Here is a 20,760-nt window from a genome sequence, read left to right as displayed (position 1 = left end):
AGAAGGACTGCTTTCAGAAGCCAGAAGCAGCTCTGCTGTCTGGCTGTGATCAGGTTGTGTTCAACATATGTGCCCGAGGTAACATGCCCTGATGGTGCTAGTAAGAGCATGTTTCAACAGCTCCGCTACACACACAGCTACCTTCCTCAACAGTCAGCGTGCAAGGGAATGGTGGAGGGACGAGAAAGATAGAGACAGATGGATTTTTTTAATAATTAAGCAGAGAGAGAAGGGAGTGGAGCATAAAAAATAGTAGGGCCTGACAGTAAGGTGGGAGCAGAGAAAGTGATGGGTTGAGGAATGAGAAACTAAAGTCCAATAGAGAGTGGGACTGAGAAAAACAGTGTAGGACCAAGGAAAAAAGGGGGGGGGGGAGGTGGCAAAAGCAAGAAACATTGACCTGAGGACAAAAGCCAGTGGAAGTTTTAAGTGACATTGCTGCTTTTGCCAACAGTGAACTGGATTATGGGAACTGCCTACTTCTTAAAATGTTCATCCTGCCTTTGACCACCTGGTGGAGCCATAAACCAACCAGATAGTCTCGCATTGCCAGTGGGGGGGAAAAAGTTGCTCACACACCCAGACATCAAAAGCAGCTATGGTACATTTTTTACTCAACAGGCACAAACTCTTATTTGCTGCCTGTACACACAACCTTGGGGCCTAACTTGGTGTTGCATTTAAATTTCTTTATATCCAGCAAATGTGGCATAAAATAGATAATGCTCTCTTCACCTTCTCTTTGGTTCCTAGCTCTCCCTTGACAATTTCTGCCGCCAACGTTTAATTCACCTCCACAATTGCAATGTTCATGTGATGCCTCCTAGGCAAGATCCTCCATTAAGATGCACACGCAGAAATCAAAGAATGCAGTTTAGCCACTTTGCAGTAACTGAGATGCCGGATTAAAGAGTACAGTGCCATGATTGTAAACATATTTACTCAGGAATGAAACCCTTTTCAGAGTAATGGCAGTGCCAAATGATGTGTTAAGTTTTTTGTTGATAGTTGGGAAACAGCAAAATAGACCCACCTGCACGTTGGAGCATCTTATTAGGAAATTCATTATGCCAATTGGATCATAGAACGTGCTGTGCAGAATGAAACTGCCCTTGGCTATAACCAATAGCAGCTTAGTAGGGAAGTTTTCAAATTAGACACATATCAAGCTACTGCTTTAAGGTGTCACAGCCTTTGGGAGTAAAACATTTCTGCTCTGTGAGCTAGTAAACAAAGAATACAGTAGGTTTGGCATCATTAAAAAACCAACACTCACATTTGCACCTGCCTGCCGCTTATGAAGGTTTGATCATCTGGAGGTGGAGGGGCTGAATGAGATTCTGGAATTAGTATCCTCTATTCATGTAAAATATGAATTGTAATCAGGGCTACAGTCCTGATCCAGTAGTCAGAGGAACTGCATGTGCATTGCTGTACTATGGATGCCTGTTGAGCCCGCTTCTACGCTTGCCTTCTAGACTGCCAGGGGATTTGCATGTACACATCTGGATACGCATGCACATTGTCCCAGCTGGATGATTATTTTAAGTATGTTCAACAATCAAAGTCTACTCAAGGTTTACCACTAACCAAAGCAACTGTTTGTGGTAGCAAACTCGCTGTTCGGTCATAGGCACAATGAGTTCATTTACTATTTTAAAGTTTGATTCCTATGAATAAAGCATTTCGGGAGAAAATAATTTATAATACTACTTTATATTCCAGGCAACTCCCTGTTTGCACAGGGGTTGCGTTCTGGGTCATCTCGCGTGTCAGTGGAGTGTGCGTAAGCTCGCCCCATTCCGCTCCCTTCTGGGGCTGAAAACAGTGCTCACGTCGGCAGTCGCATGCTGATAAAACTCACACAAAATGGTTGCCGTGTGTATTCCCTTGCTAGAGCTAGATTTGGAAATAATTTCTATTGCAGGTGGAAGAATAACATTACAACAGCCAGGCATTTTGTATTCGGAATTTTAACATTGTACTGTGAAAATTTTGGCTTGCAAGAAAGAGGCTTACTGTGATTTTTATAATAATAAATCCTAAGATTTAAAAAAATCTGGCACTCCATTGATTAATTGCACGATAATTCCTGGTGTCTGTCTTGTATTATCATTTCAGTGTGGAAACAGTGGGTCGCCCCTTGTTAAGGCTGTAACTCCAGTCATCTAATTTGTTATGGTTGCTGAGGCTGGTGAGAGTTGGGAGTCTGACAACATCTAGCGGCCCACAAGTCCTCTGCTGTGATAGTCTTCAGGTGTGTTCCATCTATGGCCTGCCAGACAGGCTCACCTTGACAACCATCTTCCTTACATACAATGGGAAAAGGTACTCTTCCATAGTAGTGGGGTAGGAAAGCTGGGGGGGGGGGGATTCACATCCGGCAACCAATATGCTCCTTTGGTTTCAGATAGTACATGGGTAGAAGAGCCTGGACACAAATTTTCACAGCTCTCTAGTGGTTATGGTAGTTCATTTACCAGAAGTAATGTATTTAGCATTAACTTTGGAAGTGTATACTCAATTCTGAGCAAACTAAGCTTCCTAGAGCAAAAACCTCCTAGAAGGCTTAATTCGGTCAGAATCAAGTATACACTTCAAGAGTTACGTGATGGAAACAGCACTGGGAGGAAAGTGACTCCCAATCTAGAGACATTTTTTCATTGCACAAGTTCTCAATACTCTAGCCCGCTTGTATCCAATGTTAGTTATACTCCCAAGTAAGCCCACGGAAATAAGACATGATGAACTTGGGTTCATTAATTCCAGCAGGACTACTCTGAGTCAAACCTGGATGACTAAAACCCTGTCTTTTACTCATGCAATAATACCAATACACATTTTCTCCTATTCTTGGTTTCTTGAATCCAAGATAATAGTACTATGCCATTAAAATCTTAAAACTTTTATTTTGAAAATGCTCAAAATGTGCGTTTCATTTACTGTAGTCTTAATTTACAATTGGCAGTTTTCAATGTTTTCTTACAAAATAATCATTTCATTAGATGGGAGCATGTTACTAATTCATGCACATGTAAGTCATAATAGTAAGAATTTCAAAATACAAGTTCTTTTTTGAATGAAATTTATTTCATTTCTCAAAAGTGCCACTCCAATGTAGTGTATTTTTTCCTACAACAGATTATGTGTTGCCCAACAGCACATGGCAATTGTGTTTGACACTATTCTGGAAAACAAATGCAACTCATGAACAGGAAGACATCTCGTAGTCTACAGTGTAATTATACACACTGCAGAAACCCAGTGCTTCAATTCATACCTCCTCCGGCTATTCCCATTCTGGTATTAGGAAGACCAATAGCATTGAAAGTTTAGTAAAAATATATTTTTGGTCCTCAGTATCTTGAGTAGGAAAGTGTAATGCATGTATTACAATTTGATCTTACATGGATTATAAAACCCCATAGTCCATACAAAAGTGTATAAAATTGATCAATAAACTTTGAAATCCTGCTTCAACATACTCAGCTTAGAAACTTAAGTGTTATCTTATTTTAGAAAATAAGAAAGCCAAGATGCAAGTCATGAATTATATTACTACAATACATTTTGAATTTAAAATGAACTCTGGAAAATACAGGATTTTAAACACATCATTAAGTCAAAATACGATTAAATTAATTTTCTATTATTTTTTAAACTTAATTTTTCCTCTATACAACACTAATGGCAACAAACTTCTCTTCAACAGAACATAATGACCTGATACTGTCTCTCTATACCAGATACCACCCAACATTATACTGCAATTTATGTTCACATCCTATTCATCAAAACTGTATATACTTCTGATAGACACTTCAGGGACCTAGAATAAGTAATACATATATACACATTACTTAATGCAAAGTTAATTTACTATTCATTAGTACAAGTTAACGATCTAAATATAAAAAATGGAAAATATTTCATTTGATGAATCATATAAACAGGGAAGGACTGTAGAAATGGGAGATTAAAAAACCTATATTGTAAAAGCTATCACTTCCCACCTCCCCCATTCATAATTATACAGTAATATACAATTGTGACACTTCTTCAAGCTGAAGGGAGTCTGATAAAAATAAAGATATTGAAACATTACCTTGGCATAGTTCCACTAGCCCTTGTGACTACACCAGATTAAGTAGTTGCATAGGATATTTTAAAGAATTTTAGCAGCTTGATTCTACGGTGGCCACCACTCTGCCAGTTCTCCGGACTTCTTTCTCTTTCTTTTGAAACTTCTCTTTCTGTTTCTCCAGCTTCTCTTGTGCTTTCTTAATATCTTTAATTTTCTTCTTTATTGTTGATCGGTCATTTTGACTGGATACTCCCAGGGCCTTTCATAGAAAAAAACACATTTTATTATATTCTACAAAGTAGAAATATTTGCAGCATAAACAATGTGCATTGTTGTTGCATGAGTTTTGGGTTGTTGTTTTTTCCTTTAAAAAAACAAAACATTTTCAGCAGTACTCACAACCATTAATTATCATTACAATGAAAACAACATCCAAACTAAGTATTTTTGCAAACTACAAAATTCAGCAAATCTAATGAAGGAATACAAATGATTTAAACAAGCTGAAGAAAGATGTCGTAGTCAGAACAAAAAACATCTTAGTGCAGACAAGAATGGTTTGCAAGTAGTACAAACCTGGGACAGCTTAATGTGAAATACTTAAATTTCCTTGACTCCTAAATACATAGTTGGAAGAACCAACCTTAAGGGGCGAATCCACACATTTCCCTCATATTCACTAACAGTCATAAAATGTCTTCATGAGTATACCCATGATCATGCGAGTAAAGATTAGTGTGAACTGGACTGTTCAACAACAATTCATGGGGCTTCAAAAGATGAAGGGAATGCTTCAATAGCCATGAAAATTGCTATCAGTAGTTATCTGTATCCAGGCCAGATCATACTAAAGTTTACCTACTCAGGCATGGTGCAGTGGCCATTTGCATTCACAGTGCTGAGGTACTGGTAGTAAGAGGACAAGTTGGTTGCAGCTACTTAAAACCTATTAATTTTGCTGGGCTTCAGAGCAACTTCTTTGGACTGGCACCACTCTCTTCAAAAATAACCTTATGGTAAAAAGGCAAAGGACCCCTGACAGTTAAGTCCAGTCGTGAACAACTCTGGGGTTGCGGCGATCATCTCGCTTTACTGGCCGAGGGAGGCAGCGTTTGTCTGCAGGTGGTTTTTCCAGGTCATGTGGCCAGCATGAGTAAGCCGCTTCTGGCGAAACCAGAGCAGCGCATGGAAACGCTGTTTACCTTCCCGCCAGAGCAGTACCTATTTATCTACTTGCACTTTGATGTGCTTTTGAACTGCTAGGTTGGCAGGAACTGAGACAAAACAATGGGAGCTCACCCCGTCGCAGGGATTCGAACAGCCGACCTTCTGATCGGCAAGCCCAAGGCTCAGTGGTTTACACCACGGCACCACTCGTGTCCCTCAACCTTATAGTAGCACCCTATAAAAAAGAACCCCTGGACGGTTAAGTCCAGTCAAAGGTGACTATGGGGTGCAGCGCTCATGTTGCTTTTCAGGCTGAGGGAGCTGGTGTTTGTCCATAGACAGCTTTCCAGGTCATGCGGCCAGCAGGACTAAACCACTTCTGGCGGACGGAGGACCATGACAAGTGCCAGAGCACACACATAAACACTGTTTGCCTTCCTGCGGCAGTGGTACCTACTTATCTACTTGCACTGGTATGTTTTTGGAAGTGCTAAGTTGGCAGAAGCTGGGACAAAGCAATGGGAACTTACTCCATCGCATGGATTCAAACTACCGACCTTCCGACCAGCAAGCCCAAGAAACTCGGTGGTTTGGACCACAACACCACCCGTGTCCCAATAGAGTAGCACCCTATAGTTAGGGTCTAAAGAAATACAATGCTTCAAATACTCAAATAGGGTTACATTACTTTATGGGACTGCTGCGAGGTCCCTAAAGGAAGGCCAAACAGATGTGCTACCATAGCATATGAGAAGCTAGTAACATTCTGTTAGCATGGTGCAGTATAGTTTTTTATCAGCAGATGGCAACATCTGATAAGCCCAGAAAACCTTTTTGACTACTTTTTAACATACTAACATTTCATACAATCAAAGCTTAATGCATTAACTTCGGATACGTTAAAAATGTGTGTCCAAATTCAACAACAAAAACACCGATTAAAATGAATCTATTTTATGTAACAAGGAATTGAAGGAAGGAAGCCAACCCCTAAATTATCAACACATAACATAACACTATACTGTACTTATAAGTATATTAGGGACATGGTATTAAGGACTTAATTAGGGATGTGGGTGGTGCTGTGGCCTAAACCACTAAGCCTCTTGGGCGTGCCGATTAGAAGGTTGGCGGTTCGAATTCCCATGATGGGGTGAGCTCCCGTTGCTCGGTCCCAGCTCCTGCAGTTCCCAGCAACCTAGCAGTTCGAAAGCACGTCAAAGTGCCAAGTAGATAAATAGGTACCAGTCCAGTGGAAAGGTAAACAGTGTTTCTGTGCGCTGCTCTGGTTTCACCAGAAGCAGCTTAGTCATGCTGGCCACATGACCCGGAAAAACTGTCTGTGGACAAATGCCAGCTCCCTCGGCCTGTAAAGTGAGATGAGCACCGCAACCCCAGAGTAGTCTGCAACTGGACTTAACCGTCGGGGGTCCTTTACCTTTTTGTACTTATATTGTTAAGTGTTCAGATTTTCAGTGCATAGTTTTGGCTTGGCATAAGACAGCAGGTATACAAGCTTACCTTCAACTTGTCACTGTCAAGCAGCATTAACTGCTGTCCATCTATACACTTGGCTGTGAATTCCGCAATGTACTGCTCCATATTCATTCCCATTAGCCAATGGCACACCTGTTGCGTTGTCCATTCAGAAATGGGCCGACTGTGCCACTGGTTTTGTTTCCCTGTAGTTGATGGTTCATCATCGGAAGTCTAACAAAGCAAATCAGCTTTTACTTAGGTACATAGTAATTTAACTTACTGCTTTTAAAAATAAAAAAATACTGCATTTCTGAGATATATATATAAATTATAAACATTCAAGACTTTGAATTGTTGAGTGCATAGTTGGTCTCCCCTCCAATATTTCAGTTTATTTTATTATTTAATTCCCATAGTGCAAAGTGCCTGAACACATATATCAATGCACAGTAATTTAAAGATCGCTCACTGTAAATACCTTTATGAACAGTGGACTCGCTGAACCAAGTGTAAATGTCCAGGTTCGAGAGATATAGGATTTTCAGACCTTGCTCGATAACTTACAGGTATTCTCAAATTCACTCGTTTTATGGTATCACTGACTGAATGTCCAAAAGAGAGTTTTAAATTATTGTAAAAGATCATACAGTTTCTGGTCTTCTAGGTGCAGCACTCTAGGTGGTAAGTTTTACTCAGAGTAGATCTACATAAATTAATGCCCCTCACTTAGTCATGTTCATTTATTTCAATGGGTCTACTCTAAGTAAAACTTGCTGACATACCACTCTCTATGTTTGTGCCCCATAAAGTCCACCTATATTATACTGTTTCCGTACATACATCACAAATGCCCTTGAAATGGAAACTAGGCCAAAGCAAATGACCTGCTGGTGAAAGTCCACATCAGAGTGAACACTACATGCTAGAGAGAAGGGAAGAAAACACTCTTTTTATCTATTGCGTAGGTATCTATTGTTGAATTCATTTTATGGAGATAGTGAGTCAGTTTTTACAACTTATCAATTAAAATACCACCTTGGTCTAGATGTGTCATTAGCGGAAAAATACAAAACTATTATGTATTACGGTATATTCATTTTGCCAACTTTTATTAGGAGTCTGTAGCTAAGGGGACAAAGGACATACTGATCTACCAAGGCTAGAAACAAAACTATTTTTCAATTTTTCTAAAGCTATCATACAGTCTTTGGTCAAAGAGGAAATTTTTCTTTCTTACTCAAGACAAATACTTAAAACTCTTTATTTCATCCTGTGCCGAAATGAAAAGGATCATAATACATAAAGACTAACCATGCTGATTATGCATCTTCATTGAACTTTAAAAACATGAAGTACTAATAATACAAATTTTGTTTTGTTAAAATTCAGCAATGGCATTTGCACCACTAACTCAAGGTTGCTTTCTATATGCTTGTAAAAATGTAGTATGTGATCCCTACTTTTGTTATTGTACTTGCAGCTCATTTTTTTATTGGTTTACTGCTTATTTCTTTAGATGATAGCAATGGTTTATGAACTAACTGCTGCATTGCTCTAGATCAAACTATGCATGCATACGGGGGCAAACAGGTTTCTTACAAGTTTCCATCATAGCACCTTACAGTGCTGAAGAGGCAAGGCACTTTTTCAGTTAAATTTGAGAAATTTAACTGGAAAGGGAACTACCTCTTTGCTACAGCATGCAAACTTCACACAGCCTCCCCACCTGAGCTCTTCAGCATTTCTTTTACTTTCAATGTAGATGCAAGGACCACCTGAAAGCAGCAGGGATCACGAATGCAAGAGCCACTTGTTGTTCAAATTTAAAAGCAAAATAACTTTCCAAGTTATAATATAAAAACAAGGAATTAGCAAGTGATGTCCGTGAACACAGAATACTTCTTCTGAGCCTGTTTCACAATGCCAGGCTTGTCAGCTACTCTTGTAAAGACATATTTTTAAAAATACGAATAAACTACTCCTTTTGTTACATTAAAATGTTTAGCACGAGCAAGTATCCAATATTTACTCAAAAACATTAACTTGTGTTACTGAAAGGAAACTATCTCCATCCTTCCTTGTAGAGATATGCAAGTTCCATTTCTAAAAATCAAGTAAAGGTCAGTCTCTGAAAGCCCCAGTTGATGCAGAGAGAGAAAATGAAGAATGAAATCCGGCCCTATTGTGCTGAGAGTGCAAAATCCTCAAGACAACTGGAAGAGAGTCGCAAGGAACAGTATCCATCTAAACTGAATTACGGAGTAATTTGAAAGAGAGGTGAAAGGTCAACATAGTGTATGGACACAAAACTGTTCAAGAAAGACCTAGCCACTGTGATCCACGCGACGGTCACCTCCAGACTGGATTATTGTAACTCGCTCTACGTGGGGCTGCCCTTGAGACTGACCCAGAAACTCCTTATGGGGTCTTCGCTGCGAGATCATATTCATCCGGTACTATACCAGCTGCACTGGCTCCCGGTGGAGTACAGGATCAGGTTTAAGGTGCTGGTTTTAACCTTTAAAGCCCTATACGGCCTAGGACCCTCGTACCTACGGGACCGCCTCTCCTGGTATGTCCCACAGAGAAATTTACGGTCTGCAAATAAAAACATCCTGAAGATCCCAGGCCACAGAGAGGTTAGGCTGGCCTCAACTAGAGCCAGGGCTTTCTCGGCCGCAGCTCCAATCTGGTGGAACGCTCTTAGGGTTAACGCAGCAAGAATTAAGCTCTACAGCCAAAAGACTGAAATGAGGAAGACAATGTGTATTCTGTTAGAAGTACTGATGCATGCCATTCACACAAATAGCAGAAGCATAGAAAGCAAAATGCATTGGCTGGTGGTACTATTAATCAATTGGCTGTCTTATAATGTTAGGAATGTAATTAAAGTGTTTTTTTTTCTTGCAGTGCAAAAGCAGAGCAGATGCACATTCAGTCCTCGTTTGGCTTCAGTTACATGCAAAGTAGCTCAGTGTGATAAAATATCAAACCCAAAACTGATAACAAGCAAAATACTTTTTATCTCCTAGGTACATTTTTCAATGTGGGCTTATAAAAATATTAAGGTGCAATGATGATAACCTACTCTTTTCATTAGAGACAAACTTAAATTGCATAATATAGTCTGAACTGTGATATCAACAATACACAGACACACTGAAACTCACCTCGTTTGAAGAGAAGGTTAAAGTGTGTGAACGCCCTGAAAGATTTGGTTCTGTCACTAACCCTGACAGATCACAACTTGGCTTGCTATCGTATGAATCATCTATGACAATTCTACTCTGCAAACAAGTGAAAATAATGTGTTGTTAACTTCCCCCTTGGAACAATAAATCACAAGGAGGCACAGTGTCTTATTTTAAAAAAAGTAAAAATAACTAATCATTTATTTCCAGTAACTCTGAACTAAGCTTATCTACATTCATCATGACTCTCTCCCAATTCACAATACACACATATTGGGCTCATCATCTGATCTACAGAAATATTCAGAGAGTTCTGGTAGCTATTTTCAACACATAGGGTTAGTCAGGAATGAATAGGGTTAGTCGTAAATTCATTCCCTTAATGGGGGCTAGGGAGGGATTGCACTTTGACCTTAGTTTTCTGATTATCAGAGACTGGAACCAAGACCTGCACCATGGGCAGCTCCTGGTCTTGAGGAGCACAAACGACTCTGCTTCCAAATGTTCCATCCCTGCTTTCAAGTTGCAGGCAGAGTAAGAAAAACAGGAAGCAGTATGGCTTCCTGCCATGATACCTTTTCCTTTTGCTACTGTCCTTGCACCACCTGCCCTATTTAGAGCAAGCAGGCCCTGCATTAGCATCCACAATGGTCAAGCAGATGCTGAGGCGCCGCCCCCCCCCAGGACTGACACTTGACTGCTGCACCCTTGCTGACTCCCCCTCCCCTAAAGCAGGCTTCGTTAATCTGCCACCCTCTCAGATACTCGCCGCCCTGAATCCCAATTTGGGAGAAAGGCAGGATAGAAATGCATTAAGTAATAGTATTCAACAGCCCAACAGGCATTGGCTGAGTCCTGTTCCTGTCTCATACGGGAGGGGATAATAGCTAGTCCAAAATAACACAGGCTGAGGGGTTGCTGGAATGGAGCACCAAAATCAACAGTAACATGTATTTCTATCCTGCCAGCTGTCTGTTACACATATGTATGGTTATGGTTATGGGATTTCATGGAGGCAAAGATGGAACAAGAAAATTGGAGGACCGGGTATTTTAGTAGTAATTATGCCCCTTAGAGAGCAATCCTAAATTCCCAGATAGGGGGACCACTGGATCCTGAAGATCTACTGGAGGCCAATGGTGATAGGAAAAGAATAGGGCCGCATTGTGATGGATCAAGGAGGCCTTGGATTCAAAACCATCCCACTCCCAACAAGCCCACAAGAAGCGAGAAAAACTATGCCCGCCCAGAGGCATAGCATTGGTGCAATGGCCCCGGATGCAATTTTGAGAGGGGGCCCAAAAAGGCCCCCCCACAGCTCCTCCATCGGAGCCTGGCTCTGCGCCAGAAGGAACTGAGCCTTGGCTGTAGCGTTTGTGCCTGTTACAGTTCTGTCCCCTGGGTTAGGCCTGACCTGGGGAGGAGAGCAGGTGCGTGGGCGGCAGCGCTGCTGCCCACTCTCCTTGGCTGCGGCATACCTCGTGCCTGGTGGCAACAGCTCTGCCACCGGGTCACTTCTGACGCGGCAGTGGAGAGCAGCACTGCTCGGCCGCGGCAAGGCATGCCTGGCCACAGTGGGTCTGTCACCGGGTCAGGTGTGACCTGCCGGCAGAGAGGAGGAGAGGCAGCGGTAAAGCTGCTGTCCACCCTCCTAGGCAGCAAGGCGCCTTGCGCCTGGCTGCAGTAGCTCCGCCTCAGCCGCTGGGTCAGGCTCGACCCGGTGGCAGACAGCAGGGAGATAGAGGGCGGCAAAGCTGCCTCCCACTCTCCTCAGCCAATTCTTGGCCATAGCAGCTCTGCTGCCAGGTTGGGCCTGACCCAGCAGCGGAAAGCAGGAAGAGAATAGGCAGGAGCTCCCCACCTCTCTCCAACCTTGTACTCTGGCACACTGGAGGGCGCCCTCCGCCCTCCTTGGGGGCATGTTCCGCAACCTGCCACAGGTAGCGCAGGCATACGCTCCACTGCTGTGCCTGCCCTATAGCTGGTGTAGTTAGTTTCCTTCACTCAAAGGCACAAAAATATAAGGGTAACAAAGTCCAACAAAACAGGAGGCAGGAGAAGATTTCCTGGGGAACAAAGGGCTCACATGAATTGAGGTGTGTCTGTTACCTTATTTTAGTAGTGCATATGAAACAAGCTATGGAAGGAGGAAGTAATTGTGGGCACAAAGCCTTTATAGCTTCCTATATTTTAATGCTTCTTCAAACTTTAACCTTCGTTAGATCAGGGAAGTGCAATCCTTCCTACCTGACCCTATTTCTTTAGAAACATGCATTTCCCACACTGAGAACCACAGCACAACAAACCTGACTTTAATAAAACTGAATGTATCACTGGTATTTATCATAGGTACCATGTGGTGACAATTCTTACATAGCTTTTGAGGTCTGCAATAACAGGCAAGACTTATCTATGCAAACAGAAAACAATGAACCACTCTCTCATAACAGTACAAAAAGATATAGACTCAAGCACAGAAAGGTGCTTTTTAAGCCATATACATTCAAGTGTAGTTAAGCACTACTGTGCTCACTGCAGTTGCAAGTTATCAACCCTGGGTTGAACTGAAAAGCCTAGAGATACAGAATCAGAAAGTTCTAAAGACAGACCTACAACTGTAGCTTGACAACTCTGGACAAAGACACCATGCATTTTGTTTTAAATGACTGGCAGTACAACCCTATACATCAGGAATGGGGAATGTCAGACAGAGGAGCTAAATTCAGCCCTGCAGGCCTCTCTCTATGCAGCCCTGGGGCCACACCCACCATTAGCATAAGACATCCAGAAGGTTCCTCACAAGGGAATGTGGCCATAGAAATGAAAAACGTTCCCCACCTCTGGTCAGAAGTAAGCATGATGAGTTCAACAGAACTTACTCCCAGGTAAGTGTGCATAAGATTGCAACCTGAGTCACTTCCCTGCATGGGAAGAACTAAAGTCACAATCACACTGTCTCACCTATCTGACAACTCACAAGCTGATGTGAGTAAACCGTTCAACCACTGAATCTATGTGGACACAATCAGGCATAAAAACACTTAAGGTATTTTATGTTGGTTAAACTTCTGCTGGCATAGATTGTACACACTTCCGAGGTTTAGAAATCTTTTCCAAGACCAAAACATACAAAATGAGATGCTGATGGCTTGAAATGCACATGTAGATTAATTTAACAAACTGAAACAAATATGGAGTCCACAAAACGAAAGAAAACTATGGGAAGAGTAGCACATTTGTTTTGTCGAAGTTATTACCATATAGAAAGGATCCAGCATGCAACAACATGCACATTTAATGGGTGGCAAGGACAAAGTAGAAAAAGGCATCATGTGACTGCAGACAGCCTTGCCATAACCATTGTCTTTTAATGTGCAGATTTTCTATTTTCATCTGTGTACAGTAAAGCCTTTAGTTTTTTCAGAAAGCAACATGATGATGAACTCTTTAACAAGGGAATTTCCACTACACCATTTCCTCCAGTGGAAGGCTCCTTTGGTTCAGAATTCTTTCTGTGAACAGAATAAGCCCTTATGTTCATGGGAGGGCATGCTTGGATCGCAATCCATTGTTCTTAATAGGCTAGCCTTATCGTAATTGGGAAAGCTGGATAAAATAAGTCAGCACTATCACTAGTCATATATAACATATTATTTCCTAAGGTGAACAACTTGCACATTTCATTTTTACGATACTTGTCACAGCATTTAACTCCTGAGCAACATTAATCAAATCTAAATGTGCAAAGTATATACAAATAAACACCATTTACCTTGTTTCTGTTCTTCTCCTGGCTCTGTTCCAATGCAACATCATGCCCACCCTGAGAAAAGCTCAGGGTGCTACTAGAACTATGCTCTTTATGGCTGTCTCCAAACCAGGAGAAAGGCATACAAGTTGGGATAGGGGAATCTGAATCTGACGCAGATAGGTTGTTGACAGAGTCCTCCAGCAATTCTCGAGAGCCCCTGAAAGAATGTAATTTTTCATGTATGAGCTTTGACAATCTATTGTACATATAATCCATACAATGTGAAATAGATATGACATAAGAGTCATACCGTATTTTTCGCACCATAGGGCGCACCGTACCATAGGGCGCACCCAGTTTTTTGGGGGGGAAATAAAGGGGGGGAAATTATTTCCCCCCCAGGCGCGGGGCTGGGGCGGGGGAAGCTCGAGCTTCCCCCGACCCCAGCCCCCAAACAGGCAGCTCTCTGCAAGCCGTGGGAGCGCTCCCACGGCTTGCTGAGAGGTCCGCGAAGCCTGGGCGCGCCGATCTCAGCGCGCTCAGGCGTAGGCATGCTGGCAACTCTCCGCAAGCAGCGGGAGCGCTCCCGCTGCTTGCGGAGAGGTCCGCGAAGCCTGGGCGAGCTGATCTCAGCGCGCGCAGGCTTCGGCATGCAGGCAACTCTCCGCAAGCAGCGGGAGCGCTCCCGCTGCTTGCGGAGAGGTCCGCGAAGCCTGGGCGCGCTGAGCTCAGCGCGCGCAGGCTTCGGCATGCTGGCAACTCTCCGCAAGCAGCGGGAGCGCTCCCGCTGCTTGCGGAGAGGTCCGCGAAGCCTGGGCGCGCTGATCTCAGCACACGCAGGCTTCGGCATGCTGGCAACTCTCCGCAAGCAGCGGGAGCGCTCCCGCTGCTTGCGGAGAGGTCCGCGAAGCCTGGGCGAGCTGATCTCAGCGCGCGCAGGCTTTGGCATGCAGGCAACTCTCCGCAAGCAGCGGGAGCGCTCCCGCTGCTTGCGGAGAGGTCCGCGAAGCCTGGGCGCGCTGATCTTAGCGCGCGGAGGCTTCGGCATGCTGGCAGCTCTCCGCAAGCAGCGGGAGCGCTCCCGCTGCTTGCGGAGAGGTCCGCGAAGCCTGGGCGCGCTGAGCTCAGCGCGCGCAGGCTTCAGCATGCAGGCAAGTCTCCGCAAGCAGCGGGAGCCCTGCTCTGGGCTCCTGCTGCTTGCAGAGAGGTGTGCGAAGCCTGGAGAGCGTGAGGGGTCGGTGCGCACCGACCCCTCTCTCTCTCCAGGCTTCAGCGAAAGCCTGCATTCGCACCATAGGACGCACACACATTTCCCCTTCATTTTTGGAGGGGGAAAAGTGCGTCCTATGGTGCAAAAAATACGGTATTTTCATCATCAGTACACAACAACACATTATACACCACACAGTTTAAAGCAATTTAATGTTATTCAGACTAGTAGGTCTAAATTACTATGTATAAAATATTTTAGAAGTAGCTTTCCTGCTATGTTATCTTTTTGCAAACTGGGCACTAGTATGTTACCAGCTATGAAACACTTTAAAAGTAAATCTGATTGCCTTTGAATACTTTCCCTTTTCAAAAAGACTGAAACTGAGGTTCAACATTCTAACAATGCACGCGATATAAAATTGAGAATGATGTATATTCATTCAGATGACTGTTCAAATTGCACAATTGATTGGAATGCATAGTTAAGAACATAAAATGCTTCTCTAAGTACCGGCTGTCTAGCGAACTCCTTGCATTTTCTTTTTCTTGCTTCTTCCCTTTACCACCAGATTTTCTTAGGCCCCTGAAATTAAAGAAAGTAGTTTAATAAAACGCACAAATTAGCTAAGTCAAATCTGTCCCAATATATCTGTGGCATACTGCAAAATAAATCAATAGGTTTCACACAATTGTCATTTCACACTAGTCAAGTATAGTAATGGGAAGTGGGGTAAATGAGAGAACAAGTAGATCAATCCCCAATTGACCACAAGCAATCAAATTAAACTGAAATGACCCACTATCTTTGAACCAGCCCAACTGTCAATTATAAATAGAAATATGGTTCACATTTCAAATGTATTTCACAGTGCAATCAATTATAACAAATATTTTGTAATATTCCATTATGAGAATATACCCTGAAGGAAAAACGAAGCAACCCATCATCATATAACCTAGTAAATATAACTCAAGACGCATAGGTGCATCCTTAGCTGTTGATATATATGGTCTCTCCCCCAAAACAAGAATTGTCTTGAACACACACAACTTTACATCCCATCCCATCTGTGCCTTCTTTGCTCTATGCTACAATGGTGGCTGCTGTTATGTGCCAGAGTTCATGTCTTGGGTTTCGAAGGAGAGGGATACAAAGGAACAATTTCCAGACTTCTCCAGAGTGAAGTTGTCACTACACATGAATCATTATTTCAGTTATGAGCTATGGACATACACTGTAATTTTACCCTCAACTCTGACAGAGGGGAACCTGAGCATCCTTCTCTAAAGATGCACAAAGTTAAACAGCAATAAAAACATTCCACTTTAAAAGTAACTTGCTGGTCTCATACAGAACCATCTGCAATTTAGCTAGATTTATTATCTCAAATTTTAAACATAAAAGCCCTACCATAAAAGATATAACCTTTATATTTTGTCATAATGCAACAGAACAATGTTCTTTATTTATCTGAATGTGTATAGTCTGATCCTAAAGGTGCCTATCCCAAATTAAATTTATTTCTTAGTAAAGTGTGTTTAAGATTGCAGACTGAGGCAAAGTCATTCCCAAAGATCAGTCACTCAAGCACTGAAGGACCCTTATGGCATGAAGCAAATTATTAAAGCTTTGAGATGCCAGAGGAACAAAGAAGTTTGAAGCGCGGTTATTTCCACTTACGCGTATTCTTCAAACCAGTGTCATCTTCAATTTTGATACAATCATGCACACAACTATTCCCAGCTGCCAGTTATGCAGATTAGCATCAGATTAGTTTTTGACACATGATAAAACTGCAGTTCAGTTACAGAAACTTTTAACAAACATTCTATCATTTAAAAAGATGCACGCCGTACCCAAAATCTGGGAAACGCCTTTTGGACTTGCCCGCAGAGGCACCTTCACTTGATTCAGTCTTTTCTTCACTTCGTTTGTCATCTGTGTAAAATAAAATAATGACATAAGAAGTCTAACACTGATATACTTCCTAACAAAAGAAAGCAAAGCCTCTTCTATAGATAAGCACAACAGAAACTGTATTGTGCTGACAAACATTTTACAATATATTGTTCTCTTTGCTTTTGCAAGGTGACATCAAATGACTGAAGCATACTGATTGTGCAATTTCTTACATTTAAATAGAAGATTAAATATATTAAATTTACAGTGTTGCTTACATTAGAGGCATAATGTACAAGAATGGGGAAACAGCAATTGTTTAACTTTTAATAGCAGGACACAAGAACCACACTGTGTATCAACAGTTTTTCAGGACTTAAAATTTTTAAACGCAAGGAATTTTAAATTACCTTTGTTCACTCTTCCTTTGCCTTTTGAGTCTCTATGCTTGACATTTCTGCTGCATCCTGAAGGAGAATTTGGAGTTGTATCATCATTAGAAGCTGGCTGAGTTGTTTCAGGACTATTTTCTGTGTTTGGTTTATATACTGGAGAAGAGTGCAAGGAAGTTGATGGACTTGATTCTAATAAACTGTCAGTGCTTTCAGCATGCTCATGCTTCTCATCTCTTTGATCTACATCACTCTGCTGTGATGAAATGATCTTCTCTGTCACTTCTGAAGATCTGCTCTGGATTATTTCCTCTGTATTATCATCATTATCATCCACATCCTAAAAATGTATTAAGAAATAAAAGTTTTTAAATTTAAAGTTTTAATAATTGTCCAAGGTACCAAATGCTTATGTACTTCAAGTAATCATACAACCACTGTTCATTACTTTTTTATTTAATATATTATTTATAATAAACTACATGCCTCATACTTGGCTATGTTAGGGGTGGAGTTTTCAGATAAATTTGTTGTGGTGGCAGCAGGAAGAGAAATTTACTGAAATGTGCAGCAAAAACCCAGCTCATAGCAGGACATCTTATTAAGAGCGGAAAGGTGGTACAGCGGAGTGTTGGGTAAATGATAAAATTAATCTCATCAGTGAGTGCATTTAAACAAAATTAAATTATATCTAGAGGGGAATCAATAAAGTGAATACTATACCAGCAAGTTTATTTCCTTCTGTCCAGCCCCAAGAGATGCTTTCAGCTTTGACCGAGAAGGTGGCTGACGTTTCACTTTCAAGGCAAGCTGGGCTTTTGCTTTATGTGCACTGGTGTCTAACCTTGGTGTGTCCCCAACAAAAGTATCAAAATCTGTAAACAAAACAAAACAAAACAAAGTTACCTTAAAAATGATATTCCAGCAACAGAACCTCTGTCTCCCCATTCCCTCCCTAACAAAATTAGTCAGTGCTCTTTTATAAGCTTGCATTCAATGTCTTAAGTAATCTGACTCTCTATAAATTGAATGGAAACACAGAATTCAGACTCCAAAGCTTGCACACCCTTTTCAGTAGCGCAGCTGGTTCAATAAAATGCCCTTTTATAAGTTGTTTGTTAAGTTCTTTGTTAGTACACAACAGTCAGGACCATACCTGCGTTTTACAACAGAAGGCATACCTTGCTGAATTAGCAAACAGATGGCAATTCAAAGTGGATCGTATTAAAGAACATATTGAAGAACTTAAAAATTTTGCTTGTACTGTGCACCTTTTACAGGTTGTTTAATAGTTGTCTAATACTACATCCCTACTTATTTATTACTTCACTGAGGATACAAAATATATGTGTTCTTCTCATTATGTATGCAACTTCTGTGCATGCCATGAGTAAGGATATCAGGAGATCTTTATTACAGGATCTTGGGAGACGCATATCCCAGTGGTCCTATCACTTAACTCCACTTAATGATCTGCCCTGGCCAGATTCAGGTTGACACATATTCCTTAGCAGGGACTCTTTTCAGTTAGGAGCCCTGAAGACAAATAGACTCAGCAATACAATTGTGGTGAACCTTTTGATGCCAGCAGGCTAAATTGTTACCTCCCCCAAACCCTGTGGGCCATTTCACAGCAATCATATGAAGTCACCATTCTGTCAAGTGAAATGTTTTCCTATGCCCACGTGATTTAAAATCAACATTGCAGGCAAAGGCTTAGGGGGCATGCAGACACCAAGAGTCAGTTGATCTGTTGTGCCTGCAAGCAGTTTCCTGTGCCCAGTGGTCTGGAATAGGGGTTAGAAACTGAGAAATGAAAGCTAGGAGCTAAATAGCACCTTAAACCTAGGTTATGGGTACAACAATGGAATGTCTAGGCCAGGGGTCGGCAAACTAAGGCCCGGGGGGACGGATGCGGCCCACCGGGCTCGTTAATCTGGCCCAACAACCTTGCGGACCCTGCCGCAAGTCAGCCCCCACGCTAACCAGCGCAGAGCGGAGGCCTCGTCGCATGGGGACTGACTTCCGCGACAGTGGCACGGCTTCAGATTGGCTGCAGGAAGCTCCTGCAGCCAATCCAAAGCCGTGGACACCTCTGGGCGATGCCCCTTCCTTCCTGCTGAGATGGCTGTGTATGGCCAAGAGCTGAGCGGGAGGAAAAGGCAACGGCAGGGAGGCTGCCTTCGCCACCAAGGCCAGCGGCCTGGGCTCTGTGCCCCACGGCCCCCTAGCCGAGGCAGAGGACGACGACGACACTGCCGAAGACAAGGCGGTGTCGACAGCTGTGGTGTGAGTGGAGTGGCGGCGGTGGGGTGCTTTCAGGAGAGGGTGGTCCGGCCCCCCACAAGGTCGAGGGACAGTGGACCGGCTCCCTCCTGAAAGTTTGCTGACCCCTGGTCTAGGTGCACTTTTTTAATAGCAAGAATACAAAGCTGAAAAGGAATGAACTACAGCTAAATTATTATGCTCATTTTTCACATGGTGTAGTCCTTCCCCTCCCCACCCACCCTAATATTCTTAAGAGGGTATCTTCTCCAGTCTTCATAGAGTAGCTGGAAGTGGGGAGGCAGAAAAAGGTCCTCCTTTCCTTCAACTCCGCAGTTTTAATCTGAAATCTTTGGTGCAGTACTGTGCCCAGAGCTCAGGAACTACTCGTGCTAATGAAATTCCCTGTCGCAAAATGCGCCTAGAACAATGGGAGTTTCGAACACAGGCTGGAATCAAACAATACAGGGAAAGTATCCAAGGTTTTCAGGGTTAGAGGTTCCCACTGATGCAGTAAAAGTGCAGTAAAGGTTTTAAGCCCTGAAATAGCCCTATTTATATACAAAGGGAATCAGTATTATTCCTGCTTCATCAGACTGAAGCTTCACCTAGGGACTAACAGTTCTACTTACTAGCAAGATTGACATCTTCCACTGTAAAATTCATAGCAACAACATATAGCACATATTTAAGAAATCAAAGAAATAAATGCTGCTGAATTTCTACTTTTACTTACCAGAAAAATCCAATTTCTCTATTGAAGACTCAAATTCCTGAACATCATCTTTTACTTCAAGGTTTTCTGTAAGTTGTTCAGGACTTGGAGTTGTAGTTTCTAATAAACTGCTATTTCCAAACATAAATGGGAGTCTCTCATATATTTTTAATTTATCTTCAAGCTCTGAAATCTGAAAATGTTACAATGCAATTTAAAAATCAATAAAGCAGTTTTTAACATATTTAAAGCCAGTAATTACTAAGTCATCTTTGCCTAACCTTCTCCTGCAATATTTTCAGCTGATTTACATGCTCCTGGTCTCTCTCTCCAATAATTTTTGTATGATCCTCTTCCTTTTTCATGAGTTCTACTTCTCTGGAAGGGGAAAGAAACAGTCACATTATGCAATTTAGAAGGAGCTAGTTGAGCTAGTTATCATGTTGAGCTAGTTATCAACATGTATTGAAAAACTAAAAATAACTACCAGTATATTGTTAAGTCTTCTACTTTTACAATCTCATCTCTTACACAGTATTGTTCTGGTTGTTATATACAACTAGTGAACACCAACATCTTAATGAAATTGCACAGCTTCTTGTCC

At 42.1% G+C, this 20,760-nt stretch overlaps 1 protein-coding gene across 3 annotated transcripts in view; it reads right to left on the bottom strand.

Moving 5' to 3' along the window:
- Positions 1–3,068: 3,068 nt before the first annotated feature.
- Positions 3,069–20,760, bottom strand: part of LOC128398415 (neurabin-1-like) — a 39,292-nt gene continuing 21,600 nt past the window's right edge. The window contains exons 10-19 of one of the 3 annotated variants that reach the window (XM_053359464.1): positions 20,438–20,534; positions 20,178–20,349; positions 17,900–18,051; positions 17,195–17,516; positions 16,742–16,823; positions 15,396–15,467; positions 13,694–13,889; positions 9,901–10,017; positions 6,773–6,961; positions 3,069–4,343 (exon numbers count right to left, since the gene is read on the bottom strand). In XM_053359464.1, coding sequence (XP_053215439.1) covers positions 4,176–4,343; positions 6,773–6,961; positions 9,901–10,017; positions 13,694–13,889; positions 15,396–15,467; positions 16,742–16,823; positions 17,195–17,516; positions 17,900–18,051; positions 20,178–20,349; positions 20,438–20,534 — 1,567 coding nt within the window. In that variant the 3' untranslated portion in view covers positions 3,069–4,175. The remainder of the gene's footprint in view (positions 4,344–6,772; positions 6,962–9,900; positions 10,018–13,693; positions 13,890–15,395; positions 15,468–16,741; positions 16,824–17,194; positions 17,517–17,899; positions 18,052–20,177; positions 20,350–20,437; positions 20,535–20,760) is intronic. The other 2 variants (XM_053359472.1, XM_053359480.1) reach the window with 2 other exon arrangements.

This window comes from Podarcis raffonei, chromosome 1 (assembly GCF_027172205.1).
Source record: "Podarcis raffonei isolate rPodRaf1 chromosome 1, rPodRaf1.pri, whole genome shotgun sequence".
NCBI classification, from domain to species: Eukaryota; Metazoa; Chordata; class Lepidosauria; order Squamata; family Lacertidae; genus Podarcis; species Podarcis raffonei.
This window is presented reverse-complemented; position numbering and strand designations above follow the sequence as displayed.